At 36.4% G+C, this 19459-nt stretch overlaps 1 protein-coding gene across 11 annotated transcripts in view; it reads left to right on the top strand.

Moving 5' to 3' along the window:
* Window positions 1-692: 692 nt before the first annotated feature.
* Window positions 693-19459, top strand: part of ETV1 (ETS variant transcription factor 1) — a 97988-nt gene continuing 79221 nt past the window's right edge. For 2 of the 11 annotated variants that reach the window (XM_063813778.1, XM_016945606.4), the window contains exons 1-6: window positions 693-2488; window positions 2587-2783; window positions 2913-3044; window positions 3879-3966; window positions 5364-5411; window positions 14566-14619. In XM_063813778.1, the coding sequence (XP_063669848.1) occupies window positions 3000-3044; window positions 3879-3966; window positions 5364-5411; window positions 14566-14619 (235 nt within the window). In that variant the 5' untranslated portion in view covers window positions 693-2488; window positions 2587-2783; window positions 2913-2999. 11 annotated transcript variants of the gene reach the window in all.

Here is a 19459-nt window from a genome sequence, read left to right as displayed (position 1 = left end):
AATATTCCTAAAAATATATAATACTAATAATACATAAAAGCTTTAAAAAACTAACAAGACACTGTGGGATACAAAAAAAGGTAGAAATGAAAATTACAGAATGTTAAGTGAAAAAACTGAAATCCATCTACAGTCGAACAGTTTGCACCTTTAAAAGCAATGACTTGAAGCAGCAAGCAAAAGTTCCCAGTCCTTAAGACTTTCTCCCCACTCTCAATTCTTTCTCTCCTCTAGTGCAAAAGCTGTCTAAGCAGTGCACGCCGGAATTATCCCCACGTGAGCCTTCCTTTAATTTCGGTCTTAATTTTTTTCTCTCTTGTTATTACTCCCAGACCCCAACCTCTTTTTCCTCATCTAGTATCTGTTTCAGGGACAGGACAAAGAGGAGGCAGCGAGCTGAAAAAAGTTTTGTGGTTTGGGATACTTGGGCCTTTGTTGTGTGTCATTTCCTCTACCCCTCCACGCCCCCAACCACGTGACCAAGAAGGGCCGGAATTTTGTGAATGGAGACGAAAGGTGGCTGTTGGGGCGGGCGGGACTCCGCCCCCTTCCCTAAAGCGGCCAATCTCCTAGCGGAGCGCTGAGGGGTCAGCAATAAACAACAATGGGCTGGGGATTTACGGCTCGTTATTGGCTGCGGGAAGAACCTCGCCGGGACCTAACCCGAAGCTCCGCCCCCTCGCGGTTACCCTGGATACCCGTCAGGCTCGGGCTGCAGAGAAGGTCTTTGGAAACTGTTGCTCAGATTACAGGCGCTGGGTTATTCCAGGAGTGCAGGGTGGTGGAGGACCCTTGTTATTGACCCCCTGCTTGGTTGCACCCTCAGATAGTACCCATGAGCTTCACTGTTCAGCCTCGGGGCCCAGGCGCTTCCTGGAAGCTCTCCTTGGCCGGGGTTAAAATGCAGTTCCCGCTCAAAATGCTTATAGGTGCGCGCGTTGTGAACTCCGATTTAGTAGTTTCAGGGAATGCGCGGGGTCTGTCTTTGCTGTCCATAGTTATTGGTTGTTTTCCCAGTAATAAGTGTTGATTGTTTGTTTGTTTGCTTCTTTTTTAAGTAGATCTTTCTCCTGCCCAGGTCCGGGGTTGAGTGCTGTGCGCTCTTACACTCCATTTTAATGTGTCTCCATAACGTTCTATTTAAAGAAGGAAACTTTCAAATAGAAATTGAGAACTGCAGCACGTTTCCTAACGGGCGGAACAGCTGCCGGAAACGTCTTTTGGTCACTAGTTCTGGTCACAAATGAATTTCAACAGCATTGAGTCCCTGGTCCTATCCCCGCGGCCTCCCGTCCGCTGTTGGACACTGGCTCCTTAAAGTGACGCTTTACTGTTCTGAGTCCCATAGGAGGATCAGGGCAAGTGGCTTCAGAGATGCAGCCCTCACTGCTTAACGTCCTAGTTATTGTCCTTGAAACCCGAGCCATCCCACCGCTCGCCCCCAACCCTGGGCTCTGGCTGTTTAAAAGCTGGAGAGGAAGTGAAAGCGTCAAGTACAGTAAGTGACACCCTCCGCCTCCGTGTATACATAACAAAAGCTCAGGAAACGTGCGGGTCCTAGGATTTACGAGCAACCCCAAGCCCTCCCTCCTACTCCCCACAGCCACAGTGGACTGGAAGTACCTTTTCCCAGTGCACACGTAGGGACCATTTTGACTTATACTTTTTCACCTAGCTTGCTCTGTTATCCTCCCATCACAACCTCTGCTAATCAGCAATTCTGCATCTCCTAGGTGCCTTCCTTATAGATTCTTTATGTTTCTGTCCCACGAACGATAGGATCTAATTTTAGTTGAGGATGACTGTTTAAAAAATGTTTTGATAAACCATAATGGTGATGGTGGGTTTTGAAAAACGGGAAAATAAATTGGGCCAAAAGCTGAGTGGGAATGAGGATAGAGAGCGAGGTGAGCTCCTAGTCACGGCAAGAGTAGAGGGGTTGGAGATCCTGAGGGGAGGGCAGCTGAATAAGGCGGTACAGGCTTTGTGGATCGCGGCTCTAAGGGTATACCAGAACCGCACAACAGTACTTTAAGGAAACCAGCCCAATAGTGGACCTAACACCCCAATAATGGGAACTGGCGACTCGAAACACACGGTTTCAGTATCCCCAGGCGCCTTAACAATAAGCAGCGGGTTACAGAGGAAATCGAGTCTCTCCGTGGCGCTTCCAGGCTGAGGACCCAGCGCCTACCGGCCGAGCACCCCCTAGGGCAGAGGGGCGAGGGAGACCCGCGGGAAGGGGCAGCAAGCCGCCTGATTGACAGCCCGAAATCTGATCTTGTGAAAGAGACGCGGAGCCAATGGGAGGCAGCGATCCATCAGTTTGGATTGGAGGCCCCTGGAGGAGAAGTAGAGGAAAAACCACCGAATTGAGCTCTGTCAGAGGCGCTTTCGGCTTCCAAGGGGGAAGTGCTGGGCTATAATTAATGTTTTTATTAAATTTGGAGGGAAGTTTTTGCAGCCTTTCGCCTAGCGTGGCCTTCAGGTGGGTCTTTCCAACAACTTTTTATGTCTCTCCAGATAATTGCATGGTTGTGGGTCGCAAAAACTATCCTGATGAAAGAGGTGTCTCCGTCTCTTTAGTCCCGTTAGGTGCAAAGCAAGTCTCGTTGATCGCCATTGCTAGTTTTGCACACGTTTGCGAATCAGAGCTGCCCGGGGTACACCGACCGCGCAGGGAAACATCGAGAGTGTAAATAAATACATCGCCTCTTGTTCGGATTTTTGCTACTACCGAAAATATGTAAATTGTGAACTCTGTTGGCTCTCTTTGGATCCAGGTGAAGGAGGCGGTGTAGGGAGGGTTATTTTTGTGAATGGGACTGTCGGAGGGTAATTAGCTATGCAAATTCAAGAGCTTCATTCATGATTTTTTTTTTAAGCCTAAAAGCCATCTTGTTCCCCTCTAGGTTGATAGAAGTCCAGATCCTGAGGAAATCTCCAGCTAAATGCTCAAAATATAAAATACTGAGCTGAGATTTGCGAAGAGCAGCAGCATGGATGGATTTTATGACCAGCAAGTGCCTTACATGGTCACCAATGTGAGTGATCAGTTTGAAAGTTGCTGTTTATAAACTTGACTCCGTCGGGGGTGGGGAGAGGGAGAAAATGAGAAGGGAGGGGGCACGGGGGTTGGGATTGCAGATACTTATCTGCTTTGTTGCCACTGTAGGGCGACTCTGCTTCTAGAAGCCCAGTCTTCAAAATGAGCTTACCTTTCAGTGATTTGGATAAGGCATAGTTTTGTTTTTAAGACCCCTTTTTCTGATTAAAGTGCCCAACATGAGTGGAAGAGGAGATGGAGGGCAGCAGCAGCTGCTGCACTCAAAGTTTTTGGCTGGGTTTGTCTGCCACATTGAAAAGAATGAAGTTGAGACAAATGCTGACACTTTTTGTTTATATGGGGTGTTTTTGTTTCTTTTTTTTTTTCTCATTTTCTCTTTTTTTTTTTTTTCATTTCTCTACTCTTTTTGCTTTTTTTTTTGTGGGGGTGGGGTGGGGAGGAGGGGCTGTCCAAGAGAGAATAAAACCCACTGTTTTAATCTAGCATTGAACCAGCCTAAAAACAACTTTAAGTGTAAATGCTTCAGGTTGTTTTGATGCTGAGATACCATGAATATATGATTGATAAATAGTAATGTGCTAAGATCGGCACTGGGAAGCAACTCTCCCTGCCTGCTTAACATAAGCTTTCACTGTCAAATAAGTGAGAAAATGAATATTAGAGTTGATACTATGGACTTCTATTTTTCTATTCAGAGAAGATCCATTAGACTTATGTATGCATGTCTGTGTGTGTGTGTGTGCGCGCGCGTGTGCGTGTGTGTGATCTGAGGTTTACATTCTTTTAAAGGATTTTATCTTTCCCTTTGTAGAGTCAGCGTGGGAGAAATTGTAACGAGAAACCAACAAATGTCAGGAAAAGAAAATTCATTAACAGAGATCTGGCTCATGATTCAGAAGGTGAGGTTTGATTTTGGGCTGAATCCCCATTTTTTTACCTACACTCTCCACCCTGCTAAAAGAAAAGGAGCACTTCAGTCTTATCTTAAAAATAATAAACTTTGAAATTACTGAATTTAACTAAGACTTTAACTTGGAACGATTTACATAATGTGGCAGTTTGCATGGGAGACTATTTTATGGTCCTATCACAAAGTAATGAAAGAAGGAAATAAAAACTTCTCAATGACAACCTTCTTTTAATCATTGTTCTGTGTTTAAATACCTTTGTCCATGTGGCATATAACTCACCCCATTCACTAAGATAACAATTTAAAAATATCCAATACAGTGGGACAAATTCAGCAGCTATGTACACTGCTTACTTTTTTCTTTCTCCTTTATTACAAGTTAAACAGTATTAGTGATTGTTTGGTTTCCCACCTCCTTTACACTAAAACCATCTACTATTAACAGAATTTTCAAGGGTGATTTTGATGACTAAATTGTGAGGTCATAATACCTTGTTTATCGACCATAATGTGTTCACTGAATCATACTTAAGGCCTCCTTAATAATTATAATACTATTTGGGAAATTAGTTTGCAGATTCTTTTTATGAACTGTTGCTAGGATGTCAGTATGTTACAAATTATTTTAGCCATGAGGACATTCATAATAAACTTAATATACTTAGATTTAATTATCAAAGTTTAGTTGGCAATTTTAATTAGATATACTGAATTCTGAAACTTCCTCAAATCTTCATACTATTTAAATACCTCCCTCCCTCCCTCCCTAACATGACCATATAGTTTAGAACTTGATGAGAACCTGGTGCCAAAGAATTATCTTTCTGACTTTTATAAACCTATTAATGTAGAAATTTTCCTCTAAAAACTTGTATTTGAAGTGGTTTCTTTTAGTTTCGAGGTATTGAAGTTGAAAACATAATACTTTGACAGTTGTACCATGTACCATTATATACTTTATGTAAGATTCAGAAGATATAAATAAAATGCTTTTCAGTCTTTGTAATCTTCCCCCTACTACTATTTTAGCAAGAGTTAAATATATTTAAGGAAGATTTCAGTGAACAGACACATATTCACCTCAGCCTTTTTGTGAATTCTGGTATCCCTGAGCTTATTTATTAAGCTGTTTGTTAAAAAGAAGAAAAGATGATTGACTTTATTCTTTAGTTGACTAAAATAATTTCTTAAAGAGTTGCTTAATAGGCATGAAAAGTAGGCAGTATTATTGAGATATTTAAGTTATGCCTCTTTTTTTATTTTTATGTTGACTGTGTCTCTTGAAATTAAATTTATATTTAATACCAATTTCATGACAAACATTTCCATTTAATGAAGACTAAAGATTTGCAAATCTTATGTTTATGTCTTTGACTTGTTTTTTAGAACTCTTTCAAGATCTAAGTCAATTACAGGAAACATGGCTTGCAGAAGGTAAGGCAAAATTTGCTTTAAAAGGGGGGAAAGCAACTCTAGAAGGAGAAAAAAAAGAAGTCCTGAACTTGCTGTCTTAATATTCAGCCCAATTAATTGAGCTCTAAAAGAGCCACCTCATGTGTCATGCATACATTAGAGCCTCTGATGAGTTTGTCTTTGGGGACTCTGGGGCTGTACTACCCAGTGTCATCACAAATTACCAGGAGAAATTGCTTCCAGCTCACAATCACATCTGCTTTTGGCAAGAACTAATGCACCAAGACTTCAAGTTCTAAGCCTCTGTTCAGATTTTAATTGCAATTGATCAGGTTTATATTATTGTACCTCCAGAGACCTCCTAGAGCCAGAACCCGGCTGGCTTGCTGTTTCCTTTAGAGCAGCGCATATCATTATTTGGTGTTCTGGTGGAGGACTTTTCTGATGGCAGAAATTAGTTTCTCTGGGTTCATCAGGACGGGATGCTTCAAGATTTAAGTGCAAGTGTCTTCTTTCCACCTTGTTCACAACACAGAACGTTAGGTGTGTATCTAATACTTAGGAAATCTATGGGTTTAAAATAAATGGGAGATATGAGGATTTTAAAAATGTTTTCCATGTGTTACTATTCATGTTTTGTTTGTTGAAATTGACCTTTGCTATTTTGTCAGTTTTGTTAGGATTTATTTAATAGAGCAAGGATACATTTAAAGGCATTACTTTTATTTTGAATTATTTTTTGTTAAAATTTTGTGGTGCAATGTGTTATATCTTTTATCGTATGCAACTTTATAGGAAAATGAGATTGCTTCATAAAGCTTTATACAACTTCAAAAATGCCTAATGTTGAGGGACTTTTGTTGGCATTCATAATTTGAAATTTTTCTTTTGGATTTGGCATAAAAATGTGAAACATTAATTTTATGGTGTGGTTTGTGGGAAATACAAAGAGAAAAACTATAGATATTTAAGCATTGAGTGTATAACAGTATTATTTGTGTGTTCACATTATGTGGGAAACATGCAAATTTTGGAACAGATTTTAAGATGGTTAAAAAGGAGAGAGTGGGTCTCTTTAAATGGAACCCAGGTGTTACTGTAGCTACTTTGAGGCAGACTGATGTGTTTTATCGGTGGTCTTGAATGCAGTTGATCAAGTTGCTGTTAGCATGTAAAATAAGTTTCTTTGTTTTGCTGATAGTCTAGTTCTCCAAAGAGCTTTTTCAATCTTTATCAATCTTTAAAGTTAAATAGCTTTCCTAATAGTCCTTTGAAAGGATGATTGTATTTATATGGTAATGAAGGTAAGACTTACTGAAAGTTTTGGCTATATTTAAGGATCATTTTGCTAGTCTGTGTAAATGAAACTTACTGCAATACATTACTTTTTATTGCAACATAAGTCATATTCAGATATAAGTTTTTCAAGGAAAATTTGCATGGAGATTCTTGTATTAACTTATGCCTATTAGTTTTGCAAAGTCAAAGGTTGTGAGAACATTACCTTTATGAGAGAATTTTTTTGCTTCTCCAAAATAACTTAAAATATCTATTTTAATTGTTCTGGAAGGTTTGTTGGTTCTTAGATGTTTAAATCTCATTGATTCCAAGTCAGTGCACTTGCTGGCAGATTTTGAATGTGCATAGCAACTCTGTTCCTGGAATTTTAAAATGTGGAATCTGTGACAGACTCTTACCATTTTATAATCAGTTTCAGTACTTTTTTTTTTTTTAACTTTTGACTTGTTTTGTGTCTTGTAGCTCAGATAAGTGATTGCAATAATTTATCCAAATTTATCTTTTAAAACTCTGCAGAGAATAGTCTTTCTCTGGGATTATTAACATACCTGTAAATCAAACCTGAAGATTTAGCACTACAAAAAATAAACCTAGAAAATGATCAATGTATTTGGAAGAACATGGACCTTTACTTAGAAAAGAATTATAATTTCAATTAAGTTCAGGAATTAATCACGAGTGTTTTATATGAATTCCCAGGTGGACTACTATTTACAAACTATGGATAAGATTTCATTTTAGAATAATTTAAGCATTTTCAAAACAGTTTATGTGAATTTATCTAATCATGATGTAAGTAAAAAGTTGTTAATGTGATGTTTAAAACCTAATAGTGAGAAAAGAGATCTTTTTAACTTCTTGATTCTAGACTCCACTTTTTTTTTGTTTTGAGAAATTAAATATATTATTTTGCACTGATATTTTAACTTGACTTATCCCACCTCTTGAACGGTATTAGCTAAGAAGAGATCCCCAAATTACCCTAGTTTATTTGTAGTGAGATGTGTCCATTTATGTCTTTCTGGACATCCAGAAATTAAAACATTGCCAAATTGGCAGACCATGAACCGTTTACATATTTCTTTTCATAATGCTCCATAGCCAAGAAAGTGACCATGGAATTTTAAGACATCTTGACCCTTTTAAAAAAGATCATTGGCAGTTAATCAAGTTTCTCCCATGAGTTAGAATTCCACTGGGAAGTTAAACAGGTCTAAAAACCTTATTAGACATAAGAGTCAAGTTAGTTGTCATATGTCATATGATAATTGTGTTTTTGAAAAATTATAAAAGTCCTCAAATATTTGTGAAATGATATCTTAGCATGTTTAGTTTGTTTTTTTCTGTAAGACTATTCATAAATTTTACCCCAAATGCAAAATATGGATTAGTCATGGGTAATTATTATGGATTATAAAATTTCTTTTATTTCTAAGGGGAAGTTGGAATAGATAAGGCAGGACTGTTTGAGGGTTGGGATGGGACCAGTCTTTTCAGTTCAGTAAAGTCCTCTGTAAAAATACACTTGCATTCTACCAAGAAAGTTAATTCCCATACAGAGATTTAAATATGTTGGTGGAGAATATAACTTTACATTAATATCATTTCCCAAGAAATAACACTGCAATTTAAAGGTTTTTTTTTTTTTTTAACATCTAAACACACTTTAAAACAATTATCTTATTCTGAAGAAAACTGAAAAGTTAATGTTTTCAGTAACCACAGTAGTTAAAAAAAAAAGTCAGGGAATATGCCAATTTTAAAATGTTGCCATAGTCACTTTATGTTATAATTTTACTATGTGCAATTCTTTATTGATTCTTTGTCTTTTAAATTAGACTGCTACTGACAGAAAGGCAATTGCAATTATTTGATCCCATGAAATAATGAGTTTAAATATCAATTCTATCAACATCACGGTGATGTCTTATTCTTAACAACCTGAAAGTCATAGTTAAAATGGAACCTCTTGTGTATCCAGAACAAAAATAGAAAGATGTAAAAAATTAAGACAGGATTGCATTCTTCCAAATTTGCTTCTTAAAGCTCACCTACTAACACAACTTAAAGGGAAATAATAATTTTCAGTATATATCTGATGTAAATGTGTAGCTGCTCTCTTGACTGTTAGTTTGTTTCCGGTCTAGATGTTCTTTCAGGTTCACTTTCATCAACAATATTCTCTGTCTTCAGGGTAAAATGTTTTTCAGTGGTTTTGTATTGAGTCAAGTTTAGTGCTGCCGCCACACTTCGAGTAGGAGTTTTATCTGCAAGAACAACCTTTCTACAGCAAAGCTTATTACATCATACGAATAAGGGTTTTTTCCTTTTGGTTTTATGTGACCTTCAAACAACAGTCAGGTCGACTTAAAAGCAGAGATGTCATTACTTTCCCCTCAATTCGCTTTAATGGCTGATGCTAAATTTATATTCAAAATCATAAGTAATATGTGCTATTGTTACTCACTATGTGTAATGTCATCCACAATATACAGTAGTCATAATACACTCATTTTTATTTTTCAGAAATCCTACTTTTTTTTAATGGAACATAAAATTGGTTATGTGCTCATGAATTGTTTTCCCCCACTTGGTGCAATAAGGATTAAAGGCTTTAAAAACGACATTATTTTATGTGGTTTACATAAAACATGAATTTAGAATTAAGCATTGAATTACAGAAGTCCATATAATTTCTTATAATTGAACAACAATAATTTCATGTGTGTGTGGGCGGGGAGAGGATGGGCTATCACCCCTCTTTTTGATGTGCTAGAAAATAATCTAAAATATGAGAGAAAGACTTCCCATTTGAGTTTGACTTAAAGACAGCAGATAAAGTATATTTTATTTCTAAACATTCATTGGAATTGCATAAATGTTTTTTCATCCATGTTTTATTTACAAAATAGAAATTTTTTTAAAAATAGAAAAATAGGATTTGGTATAGTATAGTGTAGTTTTTCCAGAGGATCCTAATAAATAAAATATTGCTAAGCTTTTCTATTTCAGTTATAGGAAATGTGCAGTTTGTTACATTTTATAGTATAACTTTATTCCCTTTGACTTGTGTATAATGTTATAATAAAAAAATAATAATAGAGTCAGACCTCTGTAGCATTAGAGAAAATATTTGGCTAGAAACAACGGCTAGTTGGCTCTGAGCTTCCCTTAAGTTTTCAAGTTACTGCAGGTCAATTTTAGTTAGGAATTGAAGCTGATTTGACACAACGACTAAAACTTTACTGTTATAGTAAGAATATAGAAATATGGAAATAATGCCTTGGTCAAGTATTAAAGGTGTTTTGTCATTGGAAAGTTGCCTCCTTTTTTGTATGTTTAAATATGTTTATACTTCTGCATAATTAATGCTTTTACATTTGTACAATCATTTTAATGTTAAAAGTGGATGTGGTATAAAACCAAGCTTAGTGGACTCATGATTATTTTGTTCCATGGCCTGTAGCTTCAATTTAGGATTAAACAGCATACCACTGTAGGAAGGTGGATTTTTCTTTTTTTACTTCTTATTTGAAATAAAATTTAAATTTCTCACAAGATATTTGTTTCTAACTCTTTGATTCAAAGAGAAATGCTACAAAGTTCAGCAAACAATCTACAGTATTCTTATGATAAAAATAGTTGGATAATAGGCAAGAAAAATAAGGCATTTCCGTAATGGTTTTTCTTTTCCCTTTCTTGAAATCTTCTTTGCATCTTTCTGTCTTTTCCTTTTTTCTTCCTTAGTTTTATACATGCAAGTTTCTATAACAAGTCACTCTGTAAAGCAGGATGCATGTATGTATTTGTGTGTGTGTATATATATATGTATGTATATATGTATGTATGTAACTTTGTAAACTTGTCATTTATTTAAATGTGTTCCTTTAATGGATCTGAGCTCTGAGACAGAGCAATAAAATTGGTGTGTTTATATTGCAAGTCCAAGTTTACTTGCTTTAGCTCCCTGGAAGGGTGTGACATGAAAAGATTGTGGTTGGGCCACATGGCTCATATGCTGGACTGTGTTTTTGTGAATGGAGGCACATCTCCAGTTCTGCCTGCTTGTCTTGAGGAATTGCTGAGGAGATCAGCTGTCTCATTCACGGGCAGAAAGAATGACTCATACATCTTCCGCCTTGTTTGGCTCCAGGTCATTGTTACAGTGGATAGAACTGGTTTTAATTAAATATTAACCCCTTTTATACTTGACGTTTGTTTTATTTGTAATTCTTCCACTTTTTCCTTAGCTTTAAAAAAAAACCCAACAGGCACATAGTTTGTAAGAATAGGAGGGTTTTCGCTTCCCTGCAGCCAACCTTGGAAACTTTTTCATCGCTTACTTTTTCTTAAGTAATGATTATTTTTTCATTTGAAAGTTAAAAATAAGCATAACATAAAGGCAAGCTATATTTAAAATCACCCATCCCTAAGGCAATATTAGTTAAGAAAAGTATTAAAATTAAAAAGGAGAATCGGTGAGTTTGTGACATATAGGTCATGATTAATATTTTTATGAATTTCTTTCTGATAATATGCATTGATACGTAGCAAAAAGACAGAAAACAGTAAAACAACTATGGATAATAATCTAGGTAAAACAAATAGCTGAGAGTGCAGATACTGCCCTTTTAAAGCCGAGATCCTGAGACTTGATGGCAACTGGTCTATTAATGTGCAATGAACTGATAGAGCCGCTCCAGCTATTACCAATAAAATCCACATGCTTAATCTCCTTGAAAGCATTTTATTGGTCTTTTGGTATATACTTTCTCCCCTTCTCCTTTCCTCCTCTTCCCCTTCGTCTTTAATTACATAGTGTGGGGAAACATTTTCATTCCCCAAAGGTGATTATATCCAGCACAGTTTATAATAGATAGTAGTGGAAAAAACATTGCTTTTTTAGGTTGACCTCTATTGTTAATTTTCAACTTTGGAGTTGGTATGGCTTGCTGCAAATTTTCAGGCAGCTGCAGTTTGCTCCTTCACAGTATTCCCCTGAATTGAAGAAAAAAGGAAATGTATGATACAAGTGTGGCAATACTTTGTCATATTTTCCTTGCCTAGATCCAACTTGTGTTTTTAGTTAACTGCTTTCCGTTTACTCTAACTTGAAATTAGAGGTATACTTAAGCCTTTGTCTATTTAAGTAGCATGCTGCTTCGTTTGGTCTATTCAGTTTCTTAAGATTAGCTTCTGTGAAAATGTGAGTCATATGTTTTTTGTTAAAATTCTGTAATATGTTCAGGAATAAGTGTGAAGTATTTATTCAGTATGTTAAGGAGTTAGAACAGAAATAGGAATTCTTATTCTTACTCTTTACAGATTGTTATCGTGCAGCTTTTTTCTGTATATTTGCGAGGTATAACTTCTAGATTATTCTACTCCTAAAATTTGGCCCTTTTTTCCTCACACATATTCCAGCACACATCACACATCCATCAGTGAGTCTGTGCTGCTCTTGCAGTGACATATATTAGGAAGTTGCAAATCTGCTTACGATGCTACAAAAACAAACAAAAGACCTTTAGGACATTCATACCATCATATTCAGTTACAAGTATACTTTTGTTACTCACCAGCTATTTTTAACTTTTCCTGTAAAGGGATATTATGTTTTTATTAGATTCTTATAAATGTTGGCTTTTTAAAAGCCCAGTAATTGTTGTGGTTGATACATTTGCATCTCAATAGTTATATCTGTTTAGCTGTTAATTCTGAGGGAAAACCAAAACAAGGATATAATGGGAAAAATGTGCAGGATTTGAATCTGTGTACTTGCTGTTATTTATTAAATACATATTTAAAACACTTGTAATTTTTTTGATATGAAGACTTATTTGAAAGCACACCCTTTGCCTTGTAATTTATGAATCTTTTAGAACATTTTTTTCTGCAGTGTCAAAAAAATATGTTGTGTTAATAGCTGAGAGAATGCTAATGTACAGATTTTAGCTGTTTCGTTGCCTCTCTAGTAGACTTCATTAGAAGTAAAGATATTAAACTGAGCATTGCAATGACATGTACTTTTTTGTGGATGACTTGAAAGACAAGGGTTGGTGGGTAGAGGACTGGAAAGAAGAAAATAAGGAACATTTCTTGAGTAGCTGGCATTGCGTTTAGACTGTTCCATTTAATCCTCACCAAAAAACTGTATTTTCACTTGTAAACTGATAAGTAAAATTCAGTTCTAAGAGGTTCAGAAACTTAACCAAAGTTGCACAACTAGCATGTCACAGAATTAAGATTTGCAGTTGGCTAACTTTGAAGTTGTTACCCACAGTATCAGATATTGGAGCAATATGAAGAGAAAAAAATTCTCCTTGCAATATAGGCTGATCAAATAGGCATCAGTTAAAACTTGAAAAATTTATTAATTTGTTTGATTTTGTTTGGTAGCGGGGGTAGAGTGCATTCGTAATAAGGTTAATTATTGGTGTACAGAAGAGAGTTGTTAGAAAACAGTTGAATGTCAAACTGCATACATTTTTATAACAGGCACAATTATCAGATTCTTATGCTCTTCATAATATAACGTAAATTTTATTCAGCCAAATGTCTGTTTTTAAACAATAATATTAAACTAATAAAAAGAAACTTTAATTCTGTATATTGTATTCTTTTTTATATAAAATTTTTTTAAAATGTAGAATTCCTTTTTATGTAGATTTTTTTCTTAAGCCATTCAGTTACCAACCTGAAGCGTTTTCAAAAGAGACTGTTTATTTTAATAAGCATTCCTCATGCAGAATAGGCTCATTTAAGAAAGTTAATTAACATCTATTTAAATATGACTTGGCTGGATAAAAAAGTTTCATTATTACGTAACACTAATAAAGTAATACTACCTAGTCAAATGACAGCTAAAGTTAATTAGGATGATAATTCATTATATTTTTATCAAATTAAAAGTAACCTAACTTCTATTTTTTGGGCGTGTGTGTGTGTGTGTGTGTTTGCATGTATTTATGTGTGTTTGTGAAAGCTTATTACTAATATTCAGTTTGGAATAGGTTACTTCGATGTCTAAATCAACTGTGATGAAAACATTTTAGAAGTGAAAAATGCACTTGTGTTTTGATTGCTGACAAATGCATTAAGTCCTTGCTATTCAGTATTTTTCCTTGACTAAAAATAGGAACGTCTTTTGACATTAGGACTGACGAACTAGTGATATTCTTTTTGTTAATGCCTAGTAGTTGCCAGGAAAATATTTTGAATGAAAAGATGACATTTGTGTTATTGTTTGTTATTTTATTAATGTGAATATAATCTTTGAAATATAATACTTTATTATATATGAGCCAAATCAAGGACCATTCTTCCGTTTAAAAACCTTTGTAGCATACTTTGGCAAAATTCAGTGCAAGCATCTTAAAATATGGTGTATTTTGCAGGACAGAGAACATACCAGCAGACGTTTCTAAAAAAGCAGAGAGATGTGTGTGATAACTGCACATCACTTAAAATAATTGTGTGGTTAATTTAAATGGGCTGCTTACACACTGGCAGTGGGTGAATTGAAATAGCTTTTGCTCTATTCTTGAAAAAAAAAATGCAGGAAATGGAAATTCTATAGCTTTCTTTATTTTGCATCTCTTTTATTTCCATCTGGCAGGTGAAATTCGGAGGGAATACACCTGCCATCATCCTATTTCTGACATATATATGGTTCCTAGTTGACATCAATGATCCCCTTCCATTTCTCCTCCTAAGTAGTGTTGTCAATACCATTTTAAATAGGAGCTCATTGGCAAATAATCATAGGTTTGATCTCAGCCCAAGAAGATCTTACTTGACAGATTTTACTTGACATTCCTTATGCTTTTGGCAGTTTCTCTCTTAATTTTTTTTTAATTTTCTTTTTCTTCTTCAGCTCAGGTACCTGACAATGATGAGCAGTTTGTACCAGACTATCAGGCTGAAAGTTGTAAGTATAGTATGACTCATCTCTTGTATTTTTCTGTCTCTCTGGTTTCTTTCTTTCCTTCTTTCTCTTTGGTTGGTTTTCACGTCCAGTGTCTTGTCTTACATTGTACCAGCGCCTTTTTAACTTACAGCCATAAGATGATTTGATTTGTTAGGTTGTGACATCAGCAGAAACTCTGTTTTGAGCAGAATCCTTGAATTCTGTATATCGGAAGAGAACTCCAAATAGTAGGCAAGGAAGACTGAGTTGATTGAAAGATGGTCTTGTTCTTCATATTGGTAAATATCTTTGGGAGGAAATAGCGTGTGATCCATGAACATGCACATGTTTACTTCCAGTTTGCCAATATGCTTACAGAGAAATGCCTGGATGCTGATGGGAGATAGAGTTAAAAACTACTTGAGATTAGTTATTGTATAATTTATAAAAGATTCTGGACCAGACATTCATTGGCTTATTGTAGTATTGTACATTCATGAATTGTCACCTGCTTTTATTTAATTTTTAGCCTGAAATTTTCTGCTTCCTGGTTGCAGTAGCACAAATGGAAGCAGCCATTGGCTTCTCTCAGGGTTCCTCCTTCCGCGTTCCTTTCCCTGAGCCTTGCTCCCGGGTCTGTCAGAGAATGCGCAAGGAGTGATGCGTGGAGTACTCACTGTCCCTTAATTGCAGAGTGAGCGTTTTGCCTGTACAAACGTGGTTGCCTTGGGGTTTACTGCTGATATTTATAATCTGCCATTCTACCAGCTAACTGCCACTACTGACCAAAGGAGCAAATACTAAGGAAAAGGGTATAAATGCCATCTTACTTATGAAACTGGCCTAATGCATTTTTGTTCTGTTGGTGACATCTAAATTTGTTTTATTTTTTCTAATACAAATACCTGCATTACTTCAAGTAACAGATGTTGTGGGCAGTGTTTTCAGCATTTATGTTTGATATGTTAAATTTCTCAGGCATAGAGGGTTGTGCAAGGTTTTGTCCAGATTCTCTAACATGTTACATGTTTCAACTCAGCTTGGTTATACTGTGGTAAAATATACATACCACAAAATTTATCATTTCAACTATTTTTAAGTTTGTAGTTCAATGGCATTAAGTACATTCACATTGTTGTACAACCTTCACCACTATTCAACTTCAGAACTTTTTTGTATCCCAAGCTGAAGTTCCGTACCTGTAAAACAATAACTCCCATTTCTCTGCCCTCAGTCCCTGGTAACCACTGTTGTATTAGCTTTATTTTTGATCCAAGAAGAAAACTGTATAATGCTGTTTGATGTCTAAATACAGGTATTTGACATAGGCTTTCAAGAAACTTACTCAGCAACTATATAGACCTTAATTAGACACCCTTAGAAACACTCCCAGAAGGATGATGGCTAATACAAGTCCTCCCCTTCTTGATTAAAGTATGGGAAGAGAATGATCATATTTCCAACATTTCCCTTCCTACGGGCAATTGAATTCTTCTTTCTAAAAGCTAAACACGTCGTCTGAGTAAAAGAATTAATCTCGTTGATATTTTACATCCAAAGTAATTGGTAACAATTCCAATACTATACCAATTGTCAGGGTAAAATGAACCACCTACAGGTAATTTTTTACTCCTTTTCTTATTTGACCTATTTTCAGCTTTTCTTATTATTGAATATTTAGTCTCTTTGAACTCTTTTCTGAAGGTCACACTGGCATGATTTTCTTCCTTTATTTTTTTTTTGTTTTTTACTCCCTTGACCACTCCTTCTTACTCAACTCATCTTCCTTCCCTCATCTTTGTGGACCTCTTCTTTCCCTAGGGTTCTGTCCCGAAACCTTTCCTTTTTTTTTTTTTTTTTTGAGACAGAGTTTCACCCTATTGCCCAGGCTAGAGTGCAGTGGTGCAATCTTGGCTCACTGCAAGCTCCACCTCCCGGGTTCACGCCATTCTCCTGCCTCAGCCATTCTCCTGCCTCAGCCTCCCGAGTAGCTGGGACTACAGGCATCCGCCACCACTCCCAGCTAATTTTTTGTATTTTTAGTAGAGATGGGGTTTCACTGTGTTGGCCAGGATGGTCTCGATCTCCTGACCTCGTGATCTGCCTGCCTTGGCCTCCCAAAGTGCTGGGATCACAGGTGTGAGCCCCTTTCCTCTTATTTTACATGCACCATGCCAGCACTGTCCCATAGAACTTTCTGTGATGGAAATGACTACACCTGTGCCACCTGATACGGTGTCCACGAACCACATTGGCCATTGAGCACACGAAATGTGGTTAGTGGGACTGAGGAAATGAATTTTTAACTTTATTTAATTTTGATTATTTTAAATTTAGACATGTCTGGATACTGGCTACTGGCTACTGTATTGGTCAGCACAGCTTTGAACAGCGATGTCTTCCACATTGTTGTCTCCAGCCTGGTTCTTCCCTCCAAAGCTGTCCATTGGACATCCTCACCTGATCCCTGCTAGTGTCCCTGTGCAGATTAGAAAAAGGCAACACCTCTGGACTCGCTCCCTTAGCCCTTGGCTGTGCATTGCACAAAACACCATCTACACGCCAACTCCAATCTTTAACGCAACACTCCACAGACAATTTACACTCAGCAAGTCCAACAGTGAAATCATGATTTTTCCTGACCAACGTTGCTCTTTTACTTCTGTTGCCTTTCTAAGTTAGTGGCATCACCATCCAAACTGAAATCCTGATATTTATCCTTAGAGACCTCGGTTCTTTACAATAAACCTCAAATTGCTAACCAAGTTGTTGATCCTAGCTTTCAAAAATATCTTAATTTCATGGCCTCTCCTTCATCCTTATTTCATTGTTTTAGTTCACACACCTACATTCTGCCTTGACTGAACTTCTGAGTCAGCCTTTTGGTTGGTTTTCTTGTCTTTTGATTTTCCCTGTTTGCAAGCCACCCTGTGCAGTAGCATTAACACACAGCTATTTGGCCTTGTTACTTTTCTTCTTAAACTGTCTGCAGGACAAAGTCCTATTTCTTTAGCTGTACTCAAAATTCTTCTATAACCCAGGCCTTGACTGTCCTTTCAGTTTAAACTCTTGCTACTCCAGTACCCTGACTTTTCCTTTCCTCTGTACTTTAGCCCTTCTAATTTTTCAGTTTTCTGGGCAGATTGAGCTGTTTTAAATCTATTTGCCCTTGCATATGTTCATTTTGCTTTAAAACTTCTCATTTTTGTTTTGCAATCTGGTGAACCTCCTATTTCAGACTCAGCTTAGATTTCACCTCACTGAAGTCTTTCTCAGCCTTTTCTTGCCACCCTGACCCCACAGAGTTAGCTGGACTCCACAGCATCTTGTATATTATATTTATTGTATTATAGTATTTTAGATACATTTGTGTCTTTGATAAGATTGTGAACTTCTTGAGGGTACAAGAAACACGTCACATTCAGCATGGCTTACATGTTATAGAAGAACAATAAGTAAAATTATCATTGTATTCATGATCACCTTCTTAGTGCTTATTTCCTCCTAAGCATCTTCAGAGTCTTAATTCCTTTCTTAAGGTAGAAACATATGATATGCCTTAAAACTGCACGTATAGTCTCATTCTGGGAAAACTTGCCGAAACTATGAAAGTTTAACCAAATGTTTCCAGAATTGTGAAGGTTTATTTTACTTTAATTAGAGAATATTTACAGTTTAACAAATATGGCTTTGGGACATGTAAATAAGACACACAATAATTTAAAAAAACCTATAAACAGAGGCAAAAATAAGTCTGAAATAGCCTAATTTAAAAAAAAAAGTGGAAGGATATGTTATTTCAGGTTTTCACAGACATGAAGGACTATTGTTCAGATCATAATAACCAGCTAATTTTATTCTTCACCGAAGAAAGGACAAGAGGGAAATGATTTAAAAAGAAGAATAGGACATTTGTATTAGATACTAAAGAGGATTTCTGGATGCAGAAGTTTATCAAATATTGGAATTGAGAGGTTAGATGGTCTCCAAAATGCCTTTAAGCAGATGTTTGATTCTCGTGCGTCTGGGTATGCTTAGTGGGGGCAGAGGGATCTATCTCTAGAAAGAGAAAGAAACTGCATCCCCTCTGTGTGGCCTGTCTGTAAATTCTATGGGGATATTTTTAAAAATGTGAGTAATCAGGTTTCCTTGCATACCTCAATGAAATAAGATGCTTCTGCCTTAGCTTTTACTGCTTTAGTCCTTTGGTAAATGAAGGTTAAGAGAGTGAAGAGCAAAATTTTGCTCAATACTAGATTATAGAACATGCATTTGACTGTAACATGTTTAAATGCATGTAGAATAATAGAGACCAGAGCATCCAAAAATTGTGAAAATGAGATTAAATCACAGCACTTGAGAACTTTCTAAAAATTTCCCTGAGCATTGTTTGTTGCTGTTTACAAAATATTTTAATTGGACATGTGGAATCCAGTGATGGTATATTATAGATTGCTAACCTTTGAAGGATGCTAACTTTGAAGCAAGTATAGGCATTAAAAATAAGTGAAAACAGAGCCTGGGCATGGTGGCTCATGCCTATAATCCCGGCACTTTGGAAGGTTGAAGTGGAGAACTGCTTGAGCTCGGGAGTTGGAGACCAGCCTGGGCAACATAATGAGACCCTGTATCTATCAGAAAATAAAAATAAAAACCAAGTGAAAACAAGTTCCTACAAGTGCATGCCAGGAAATCGATGAAGGCTAAGAGAAACAATAACATGCTTTTAACAAATTGTTTATTCCTTAGCAATAAATCTTTTCATAACTCAGACACTCTGTTGGAAAAAATAGAATTACGTTAGGATGTGCTTAATCCAGAAGAAATAGAAGTGTATCTTCTCAAAAAGGACAAATTAAGG

The sequence above is a fragment of the Pan troglodytes genome, chromosome 6 (genome assembly GCF_028858775.2).
Source record: "Pan troglodytes isolate AG18354 chromosome 6, NHGRI_mPanTro3-v2.0_pri, whole genome shotgun sequence".
NCBI lineage: Eukaryota > Metazoa > Chordata > Mammalia > Primates > Hominidae > Pan > Pan troglodytes.
This window is presented reverse-complemented; position numbering and strand designations above follow the sequence as displayed.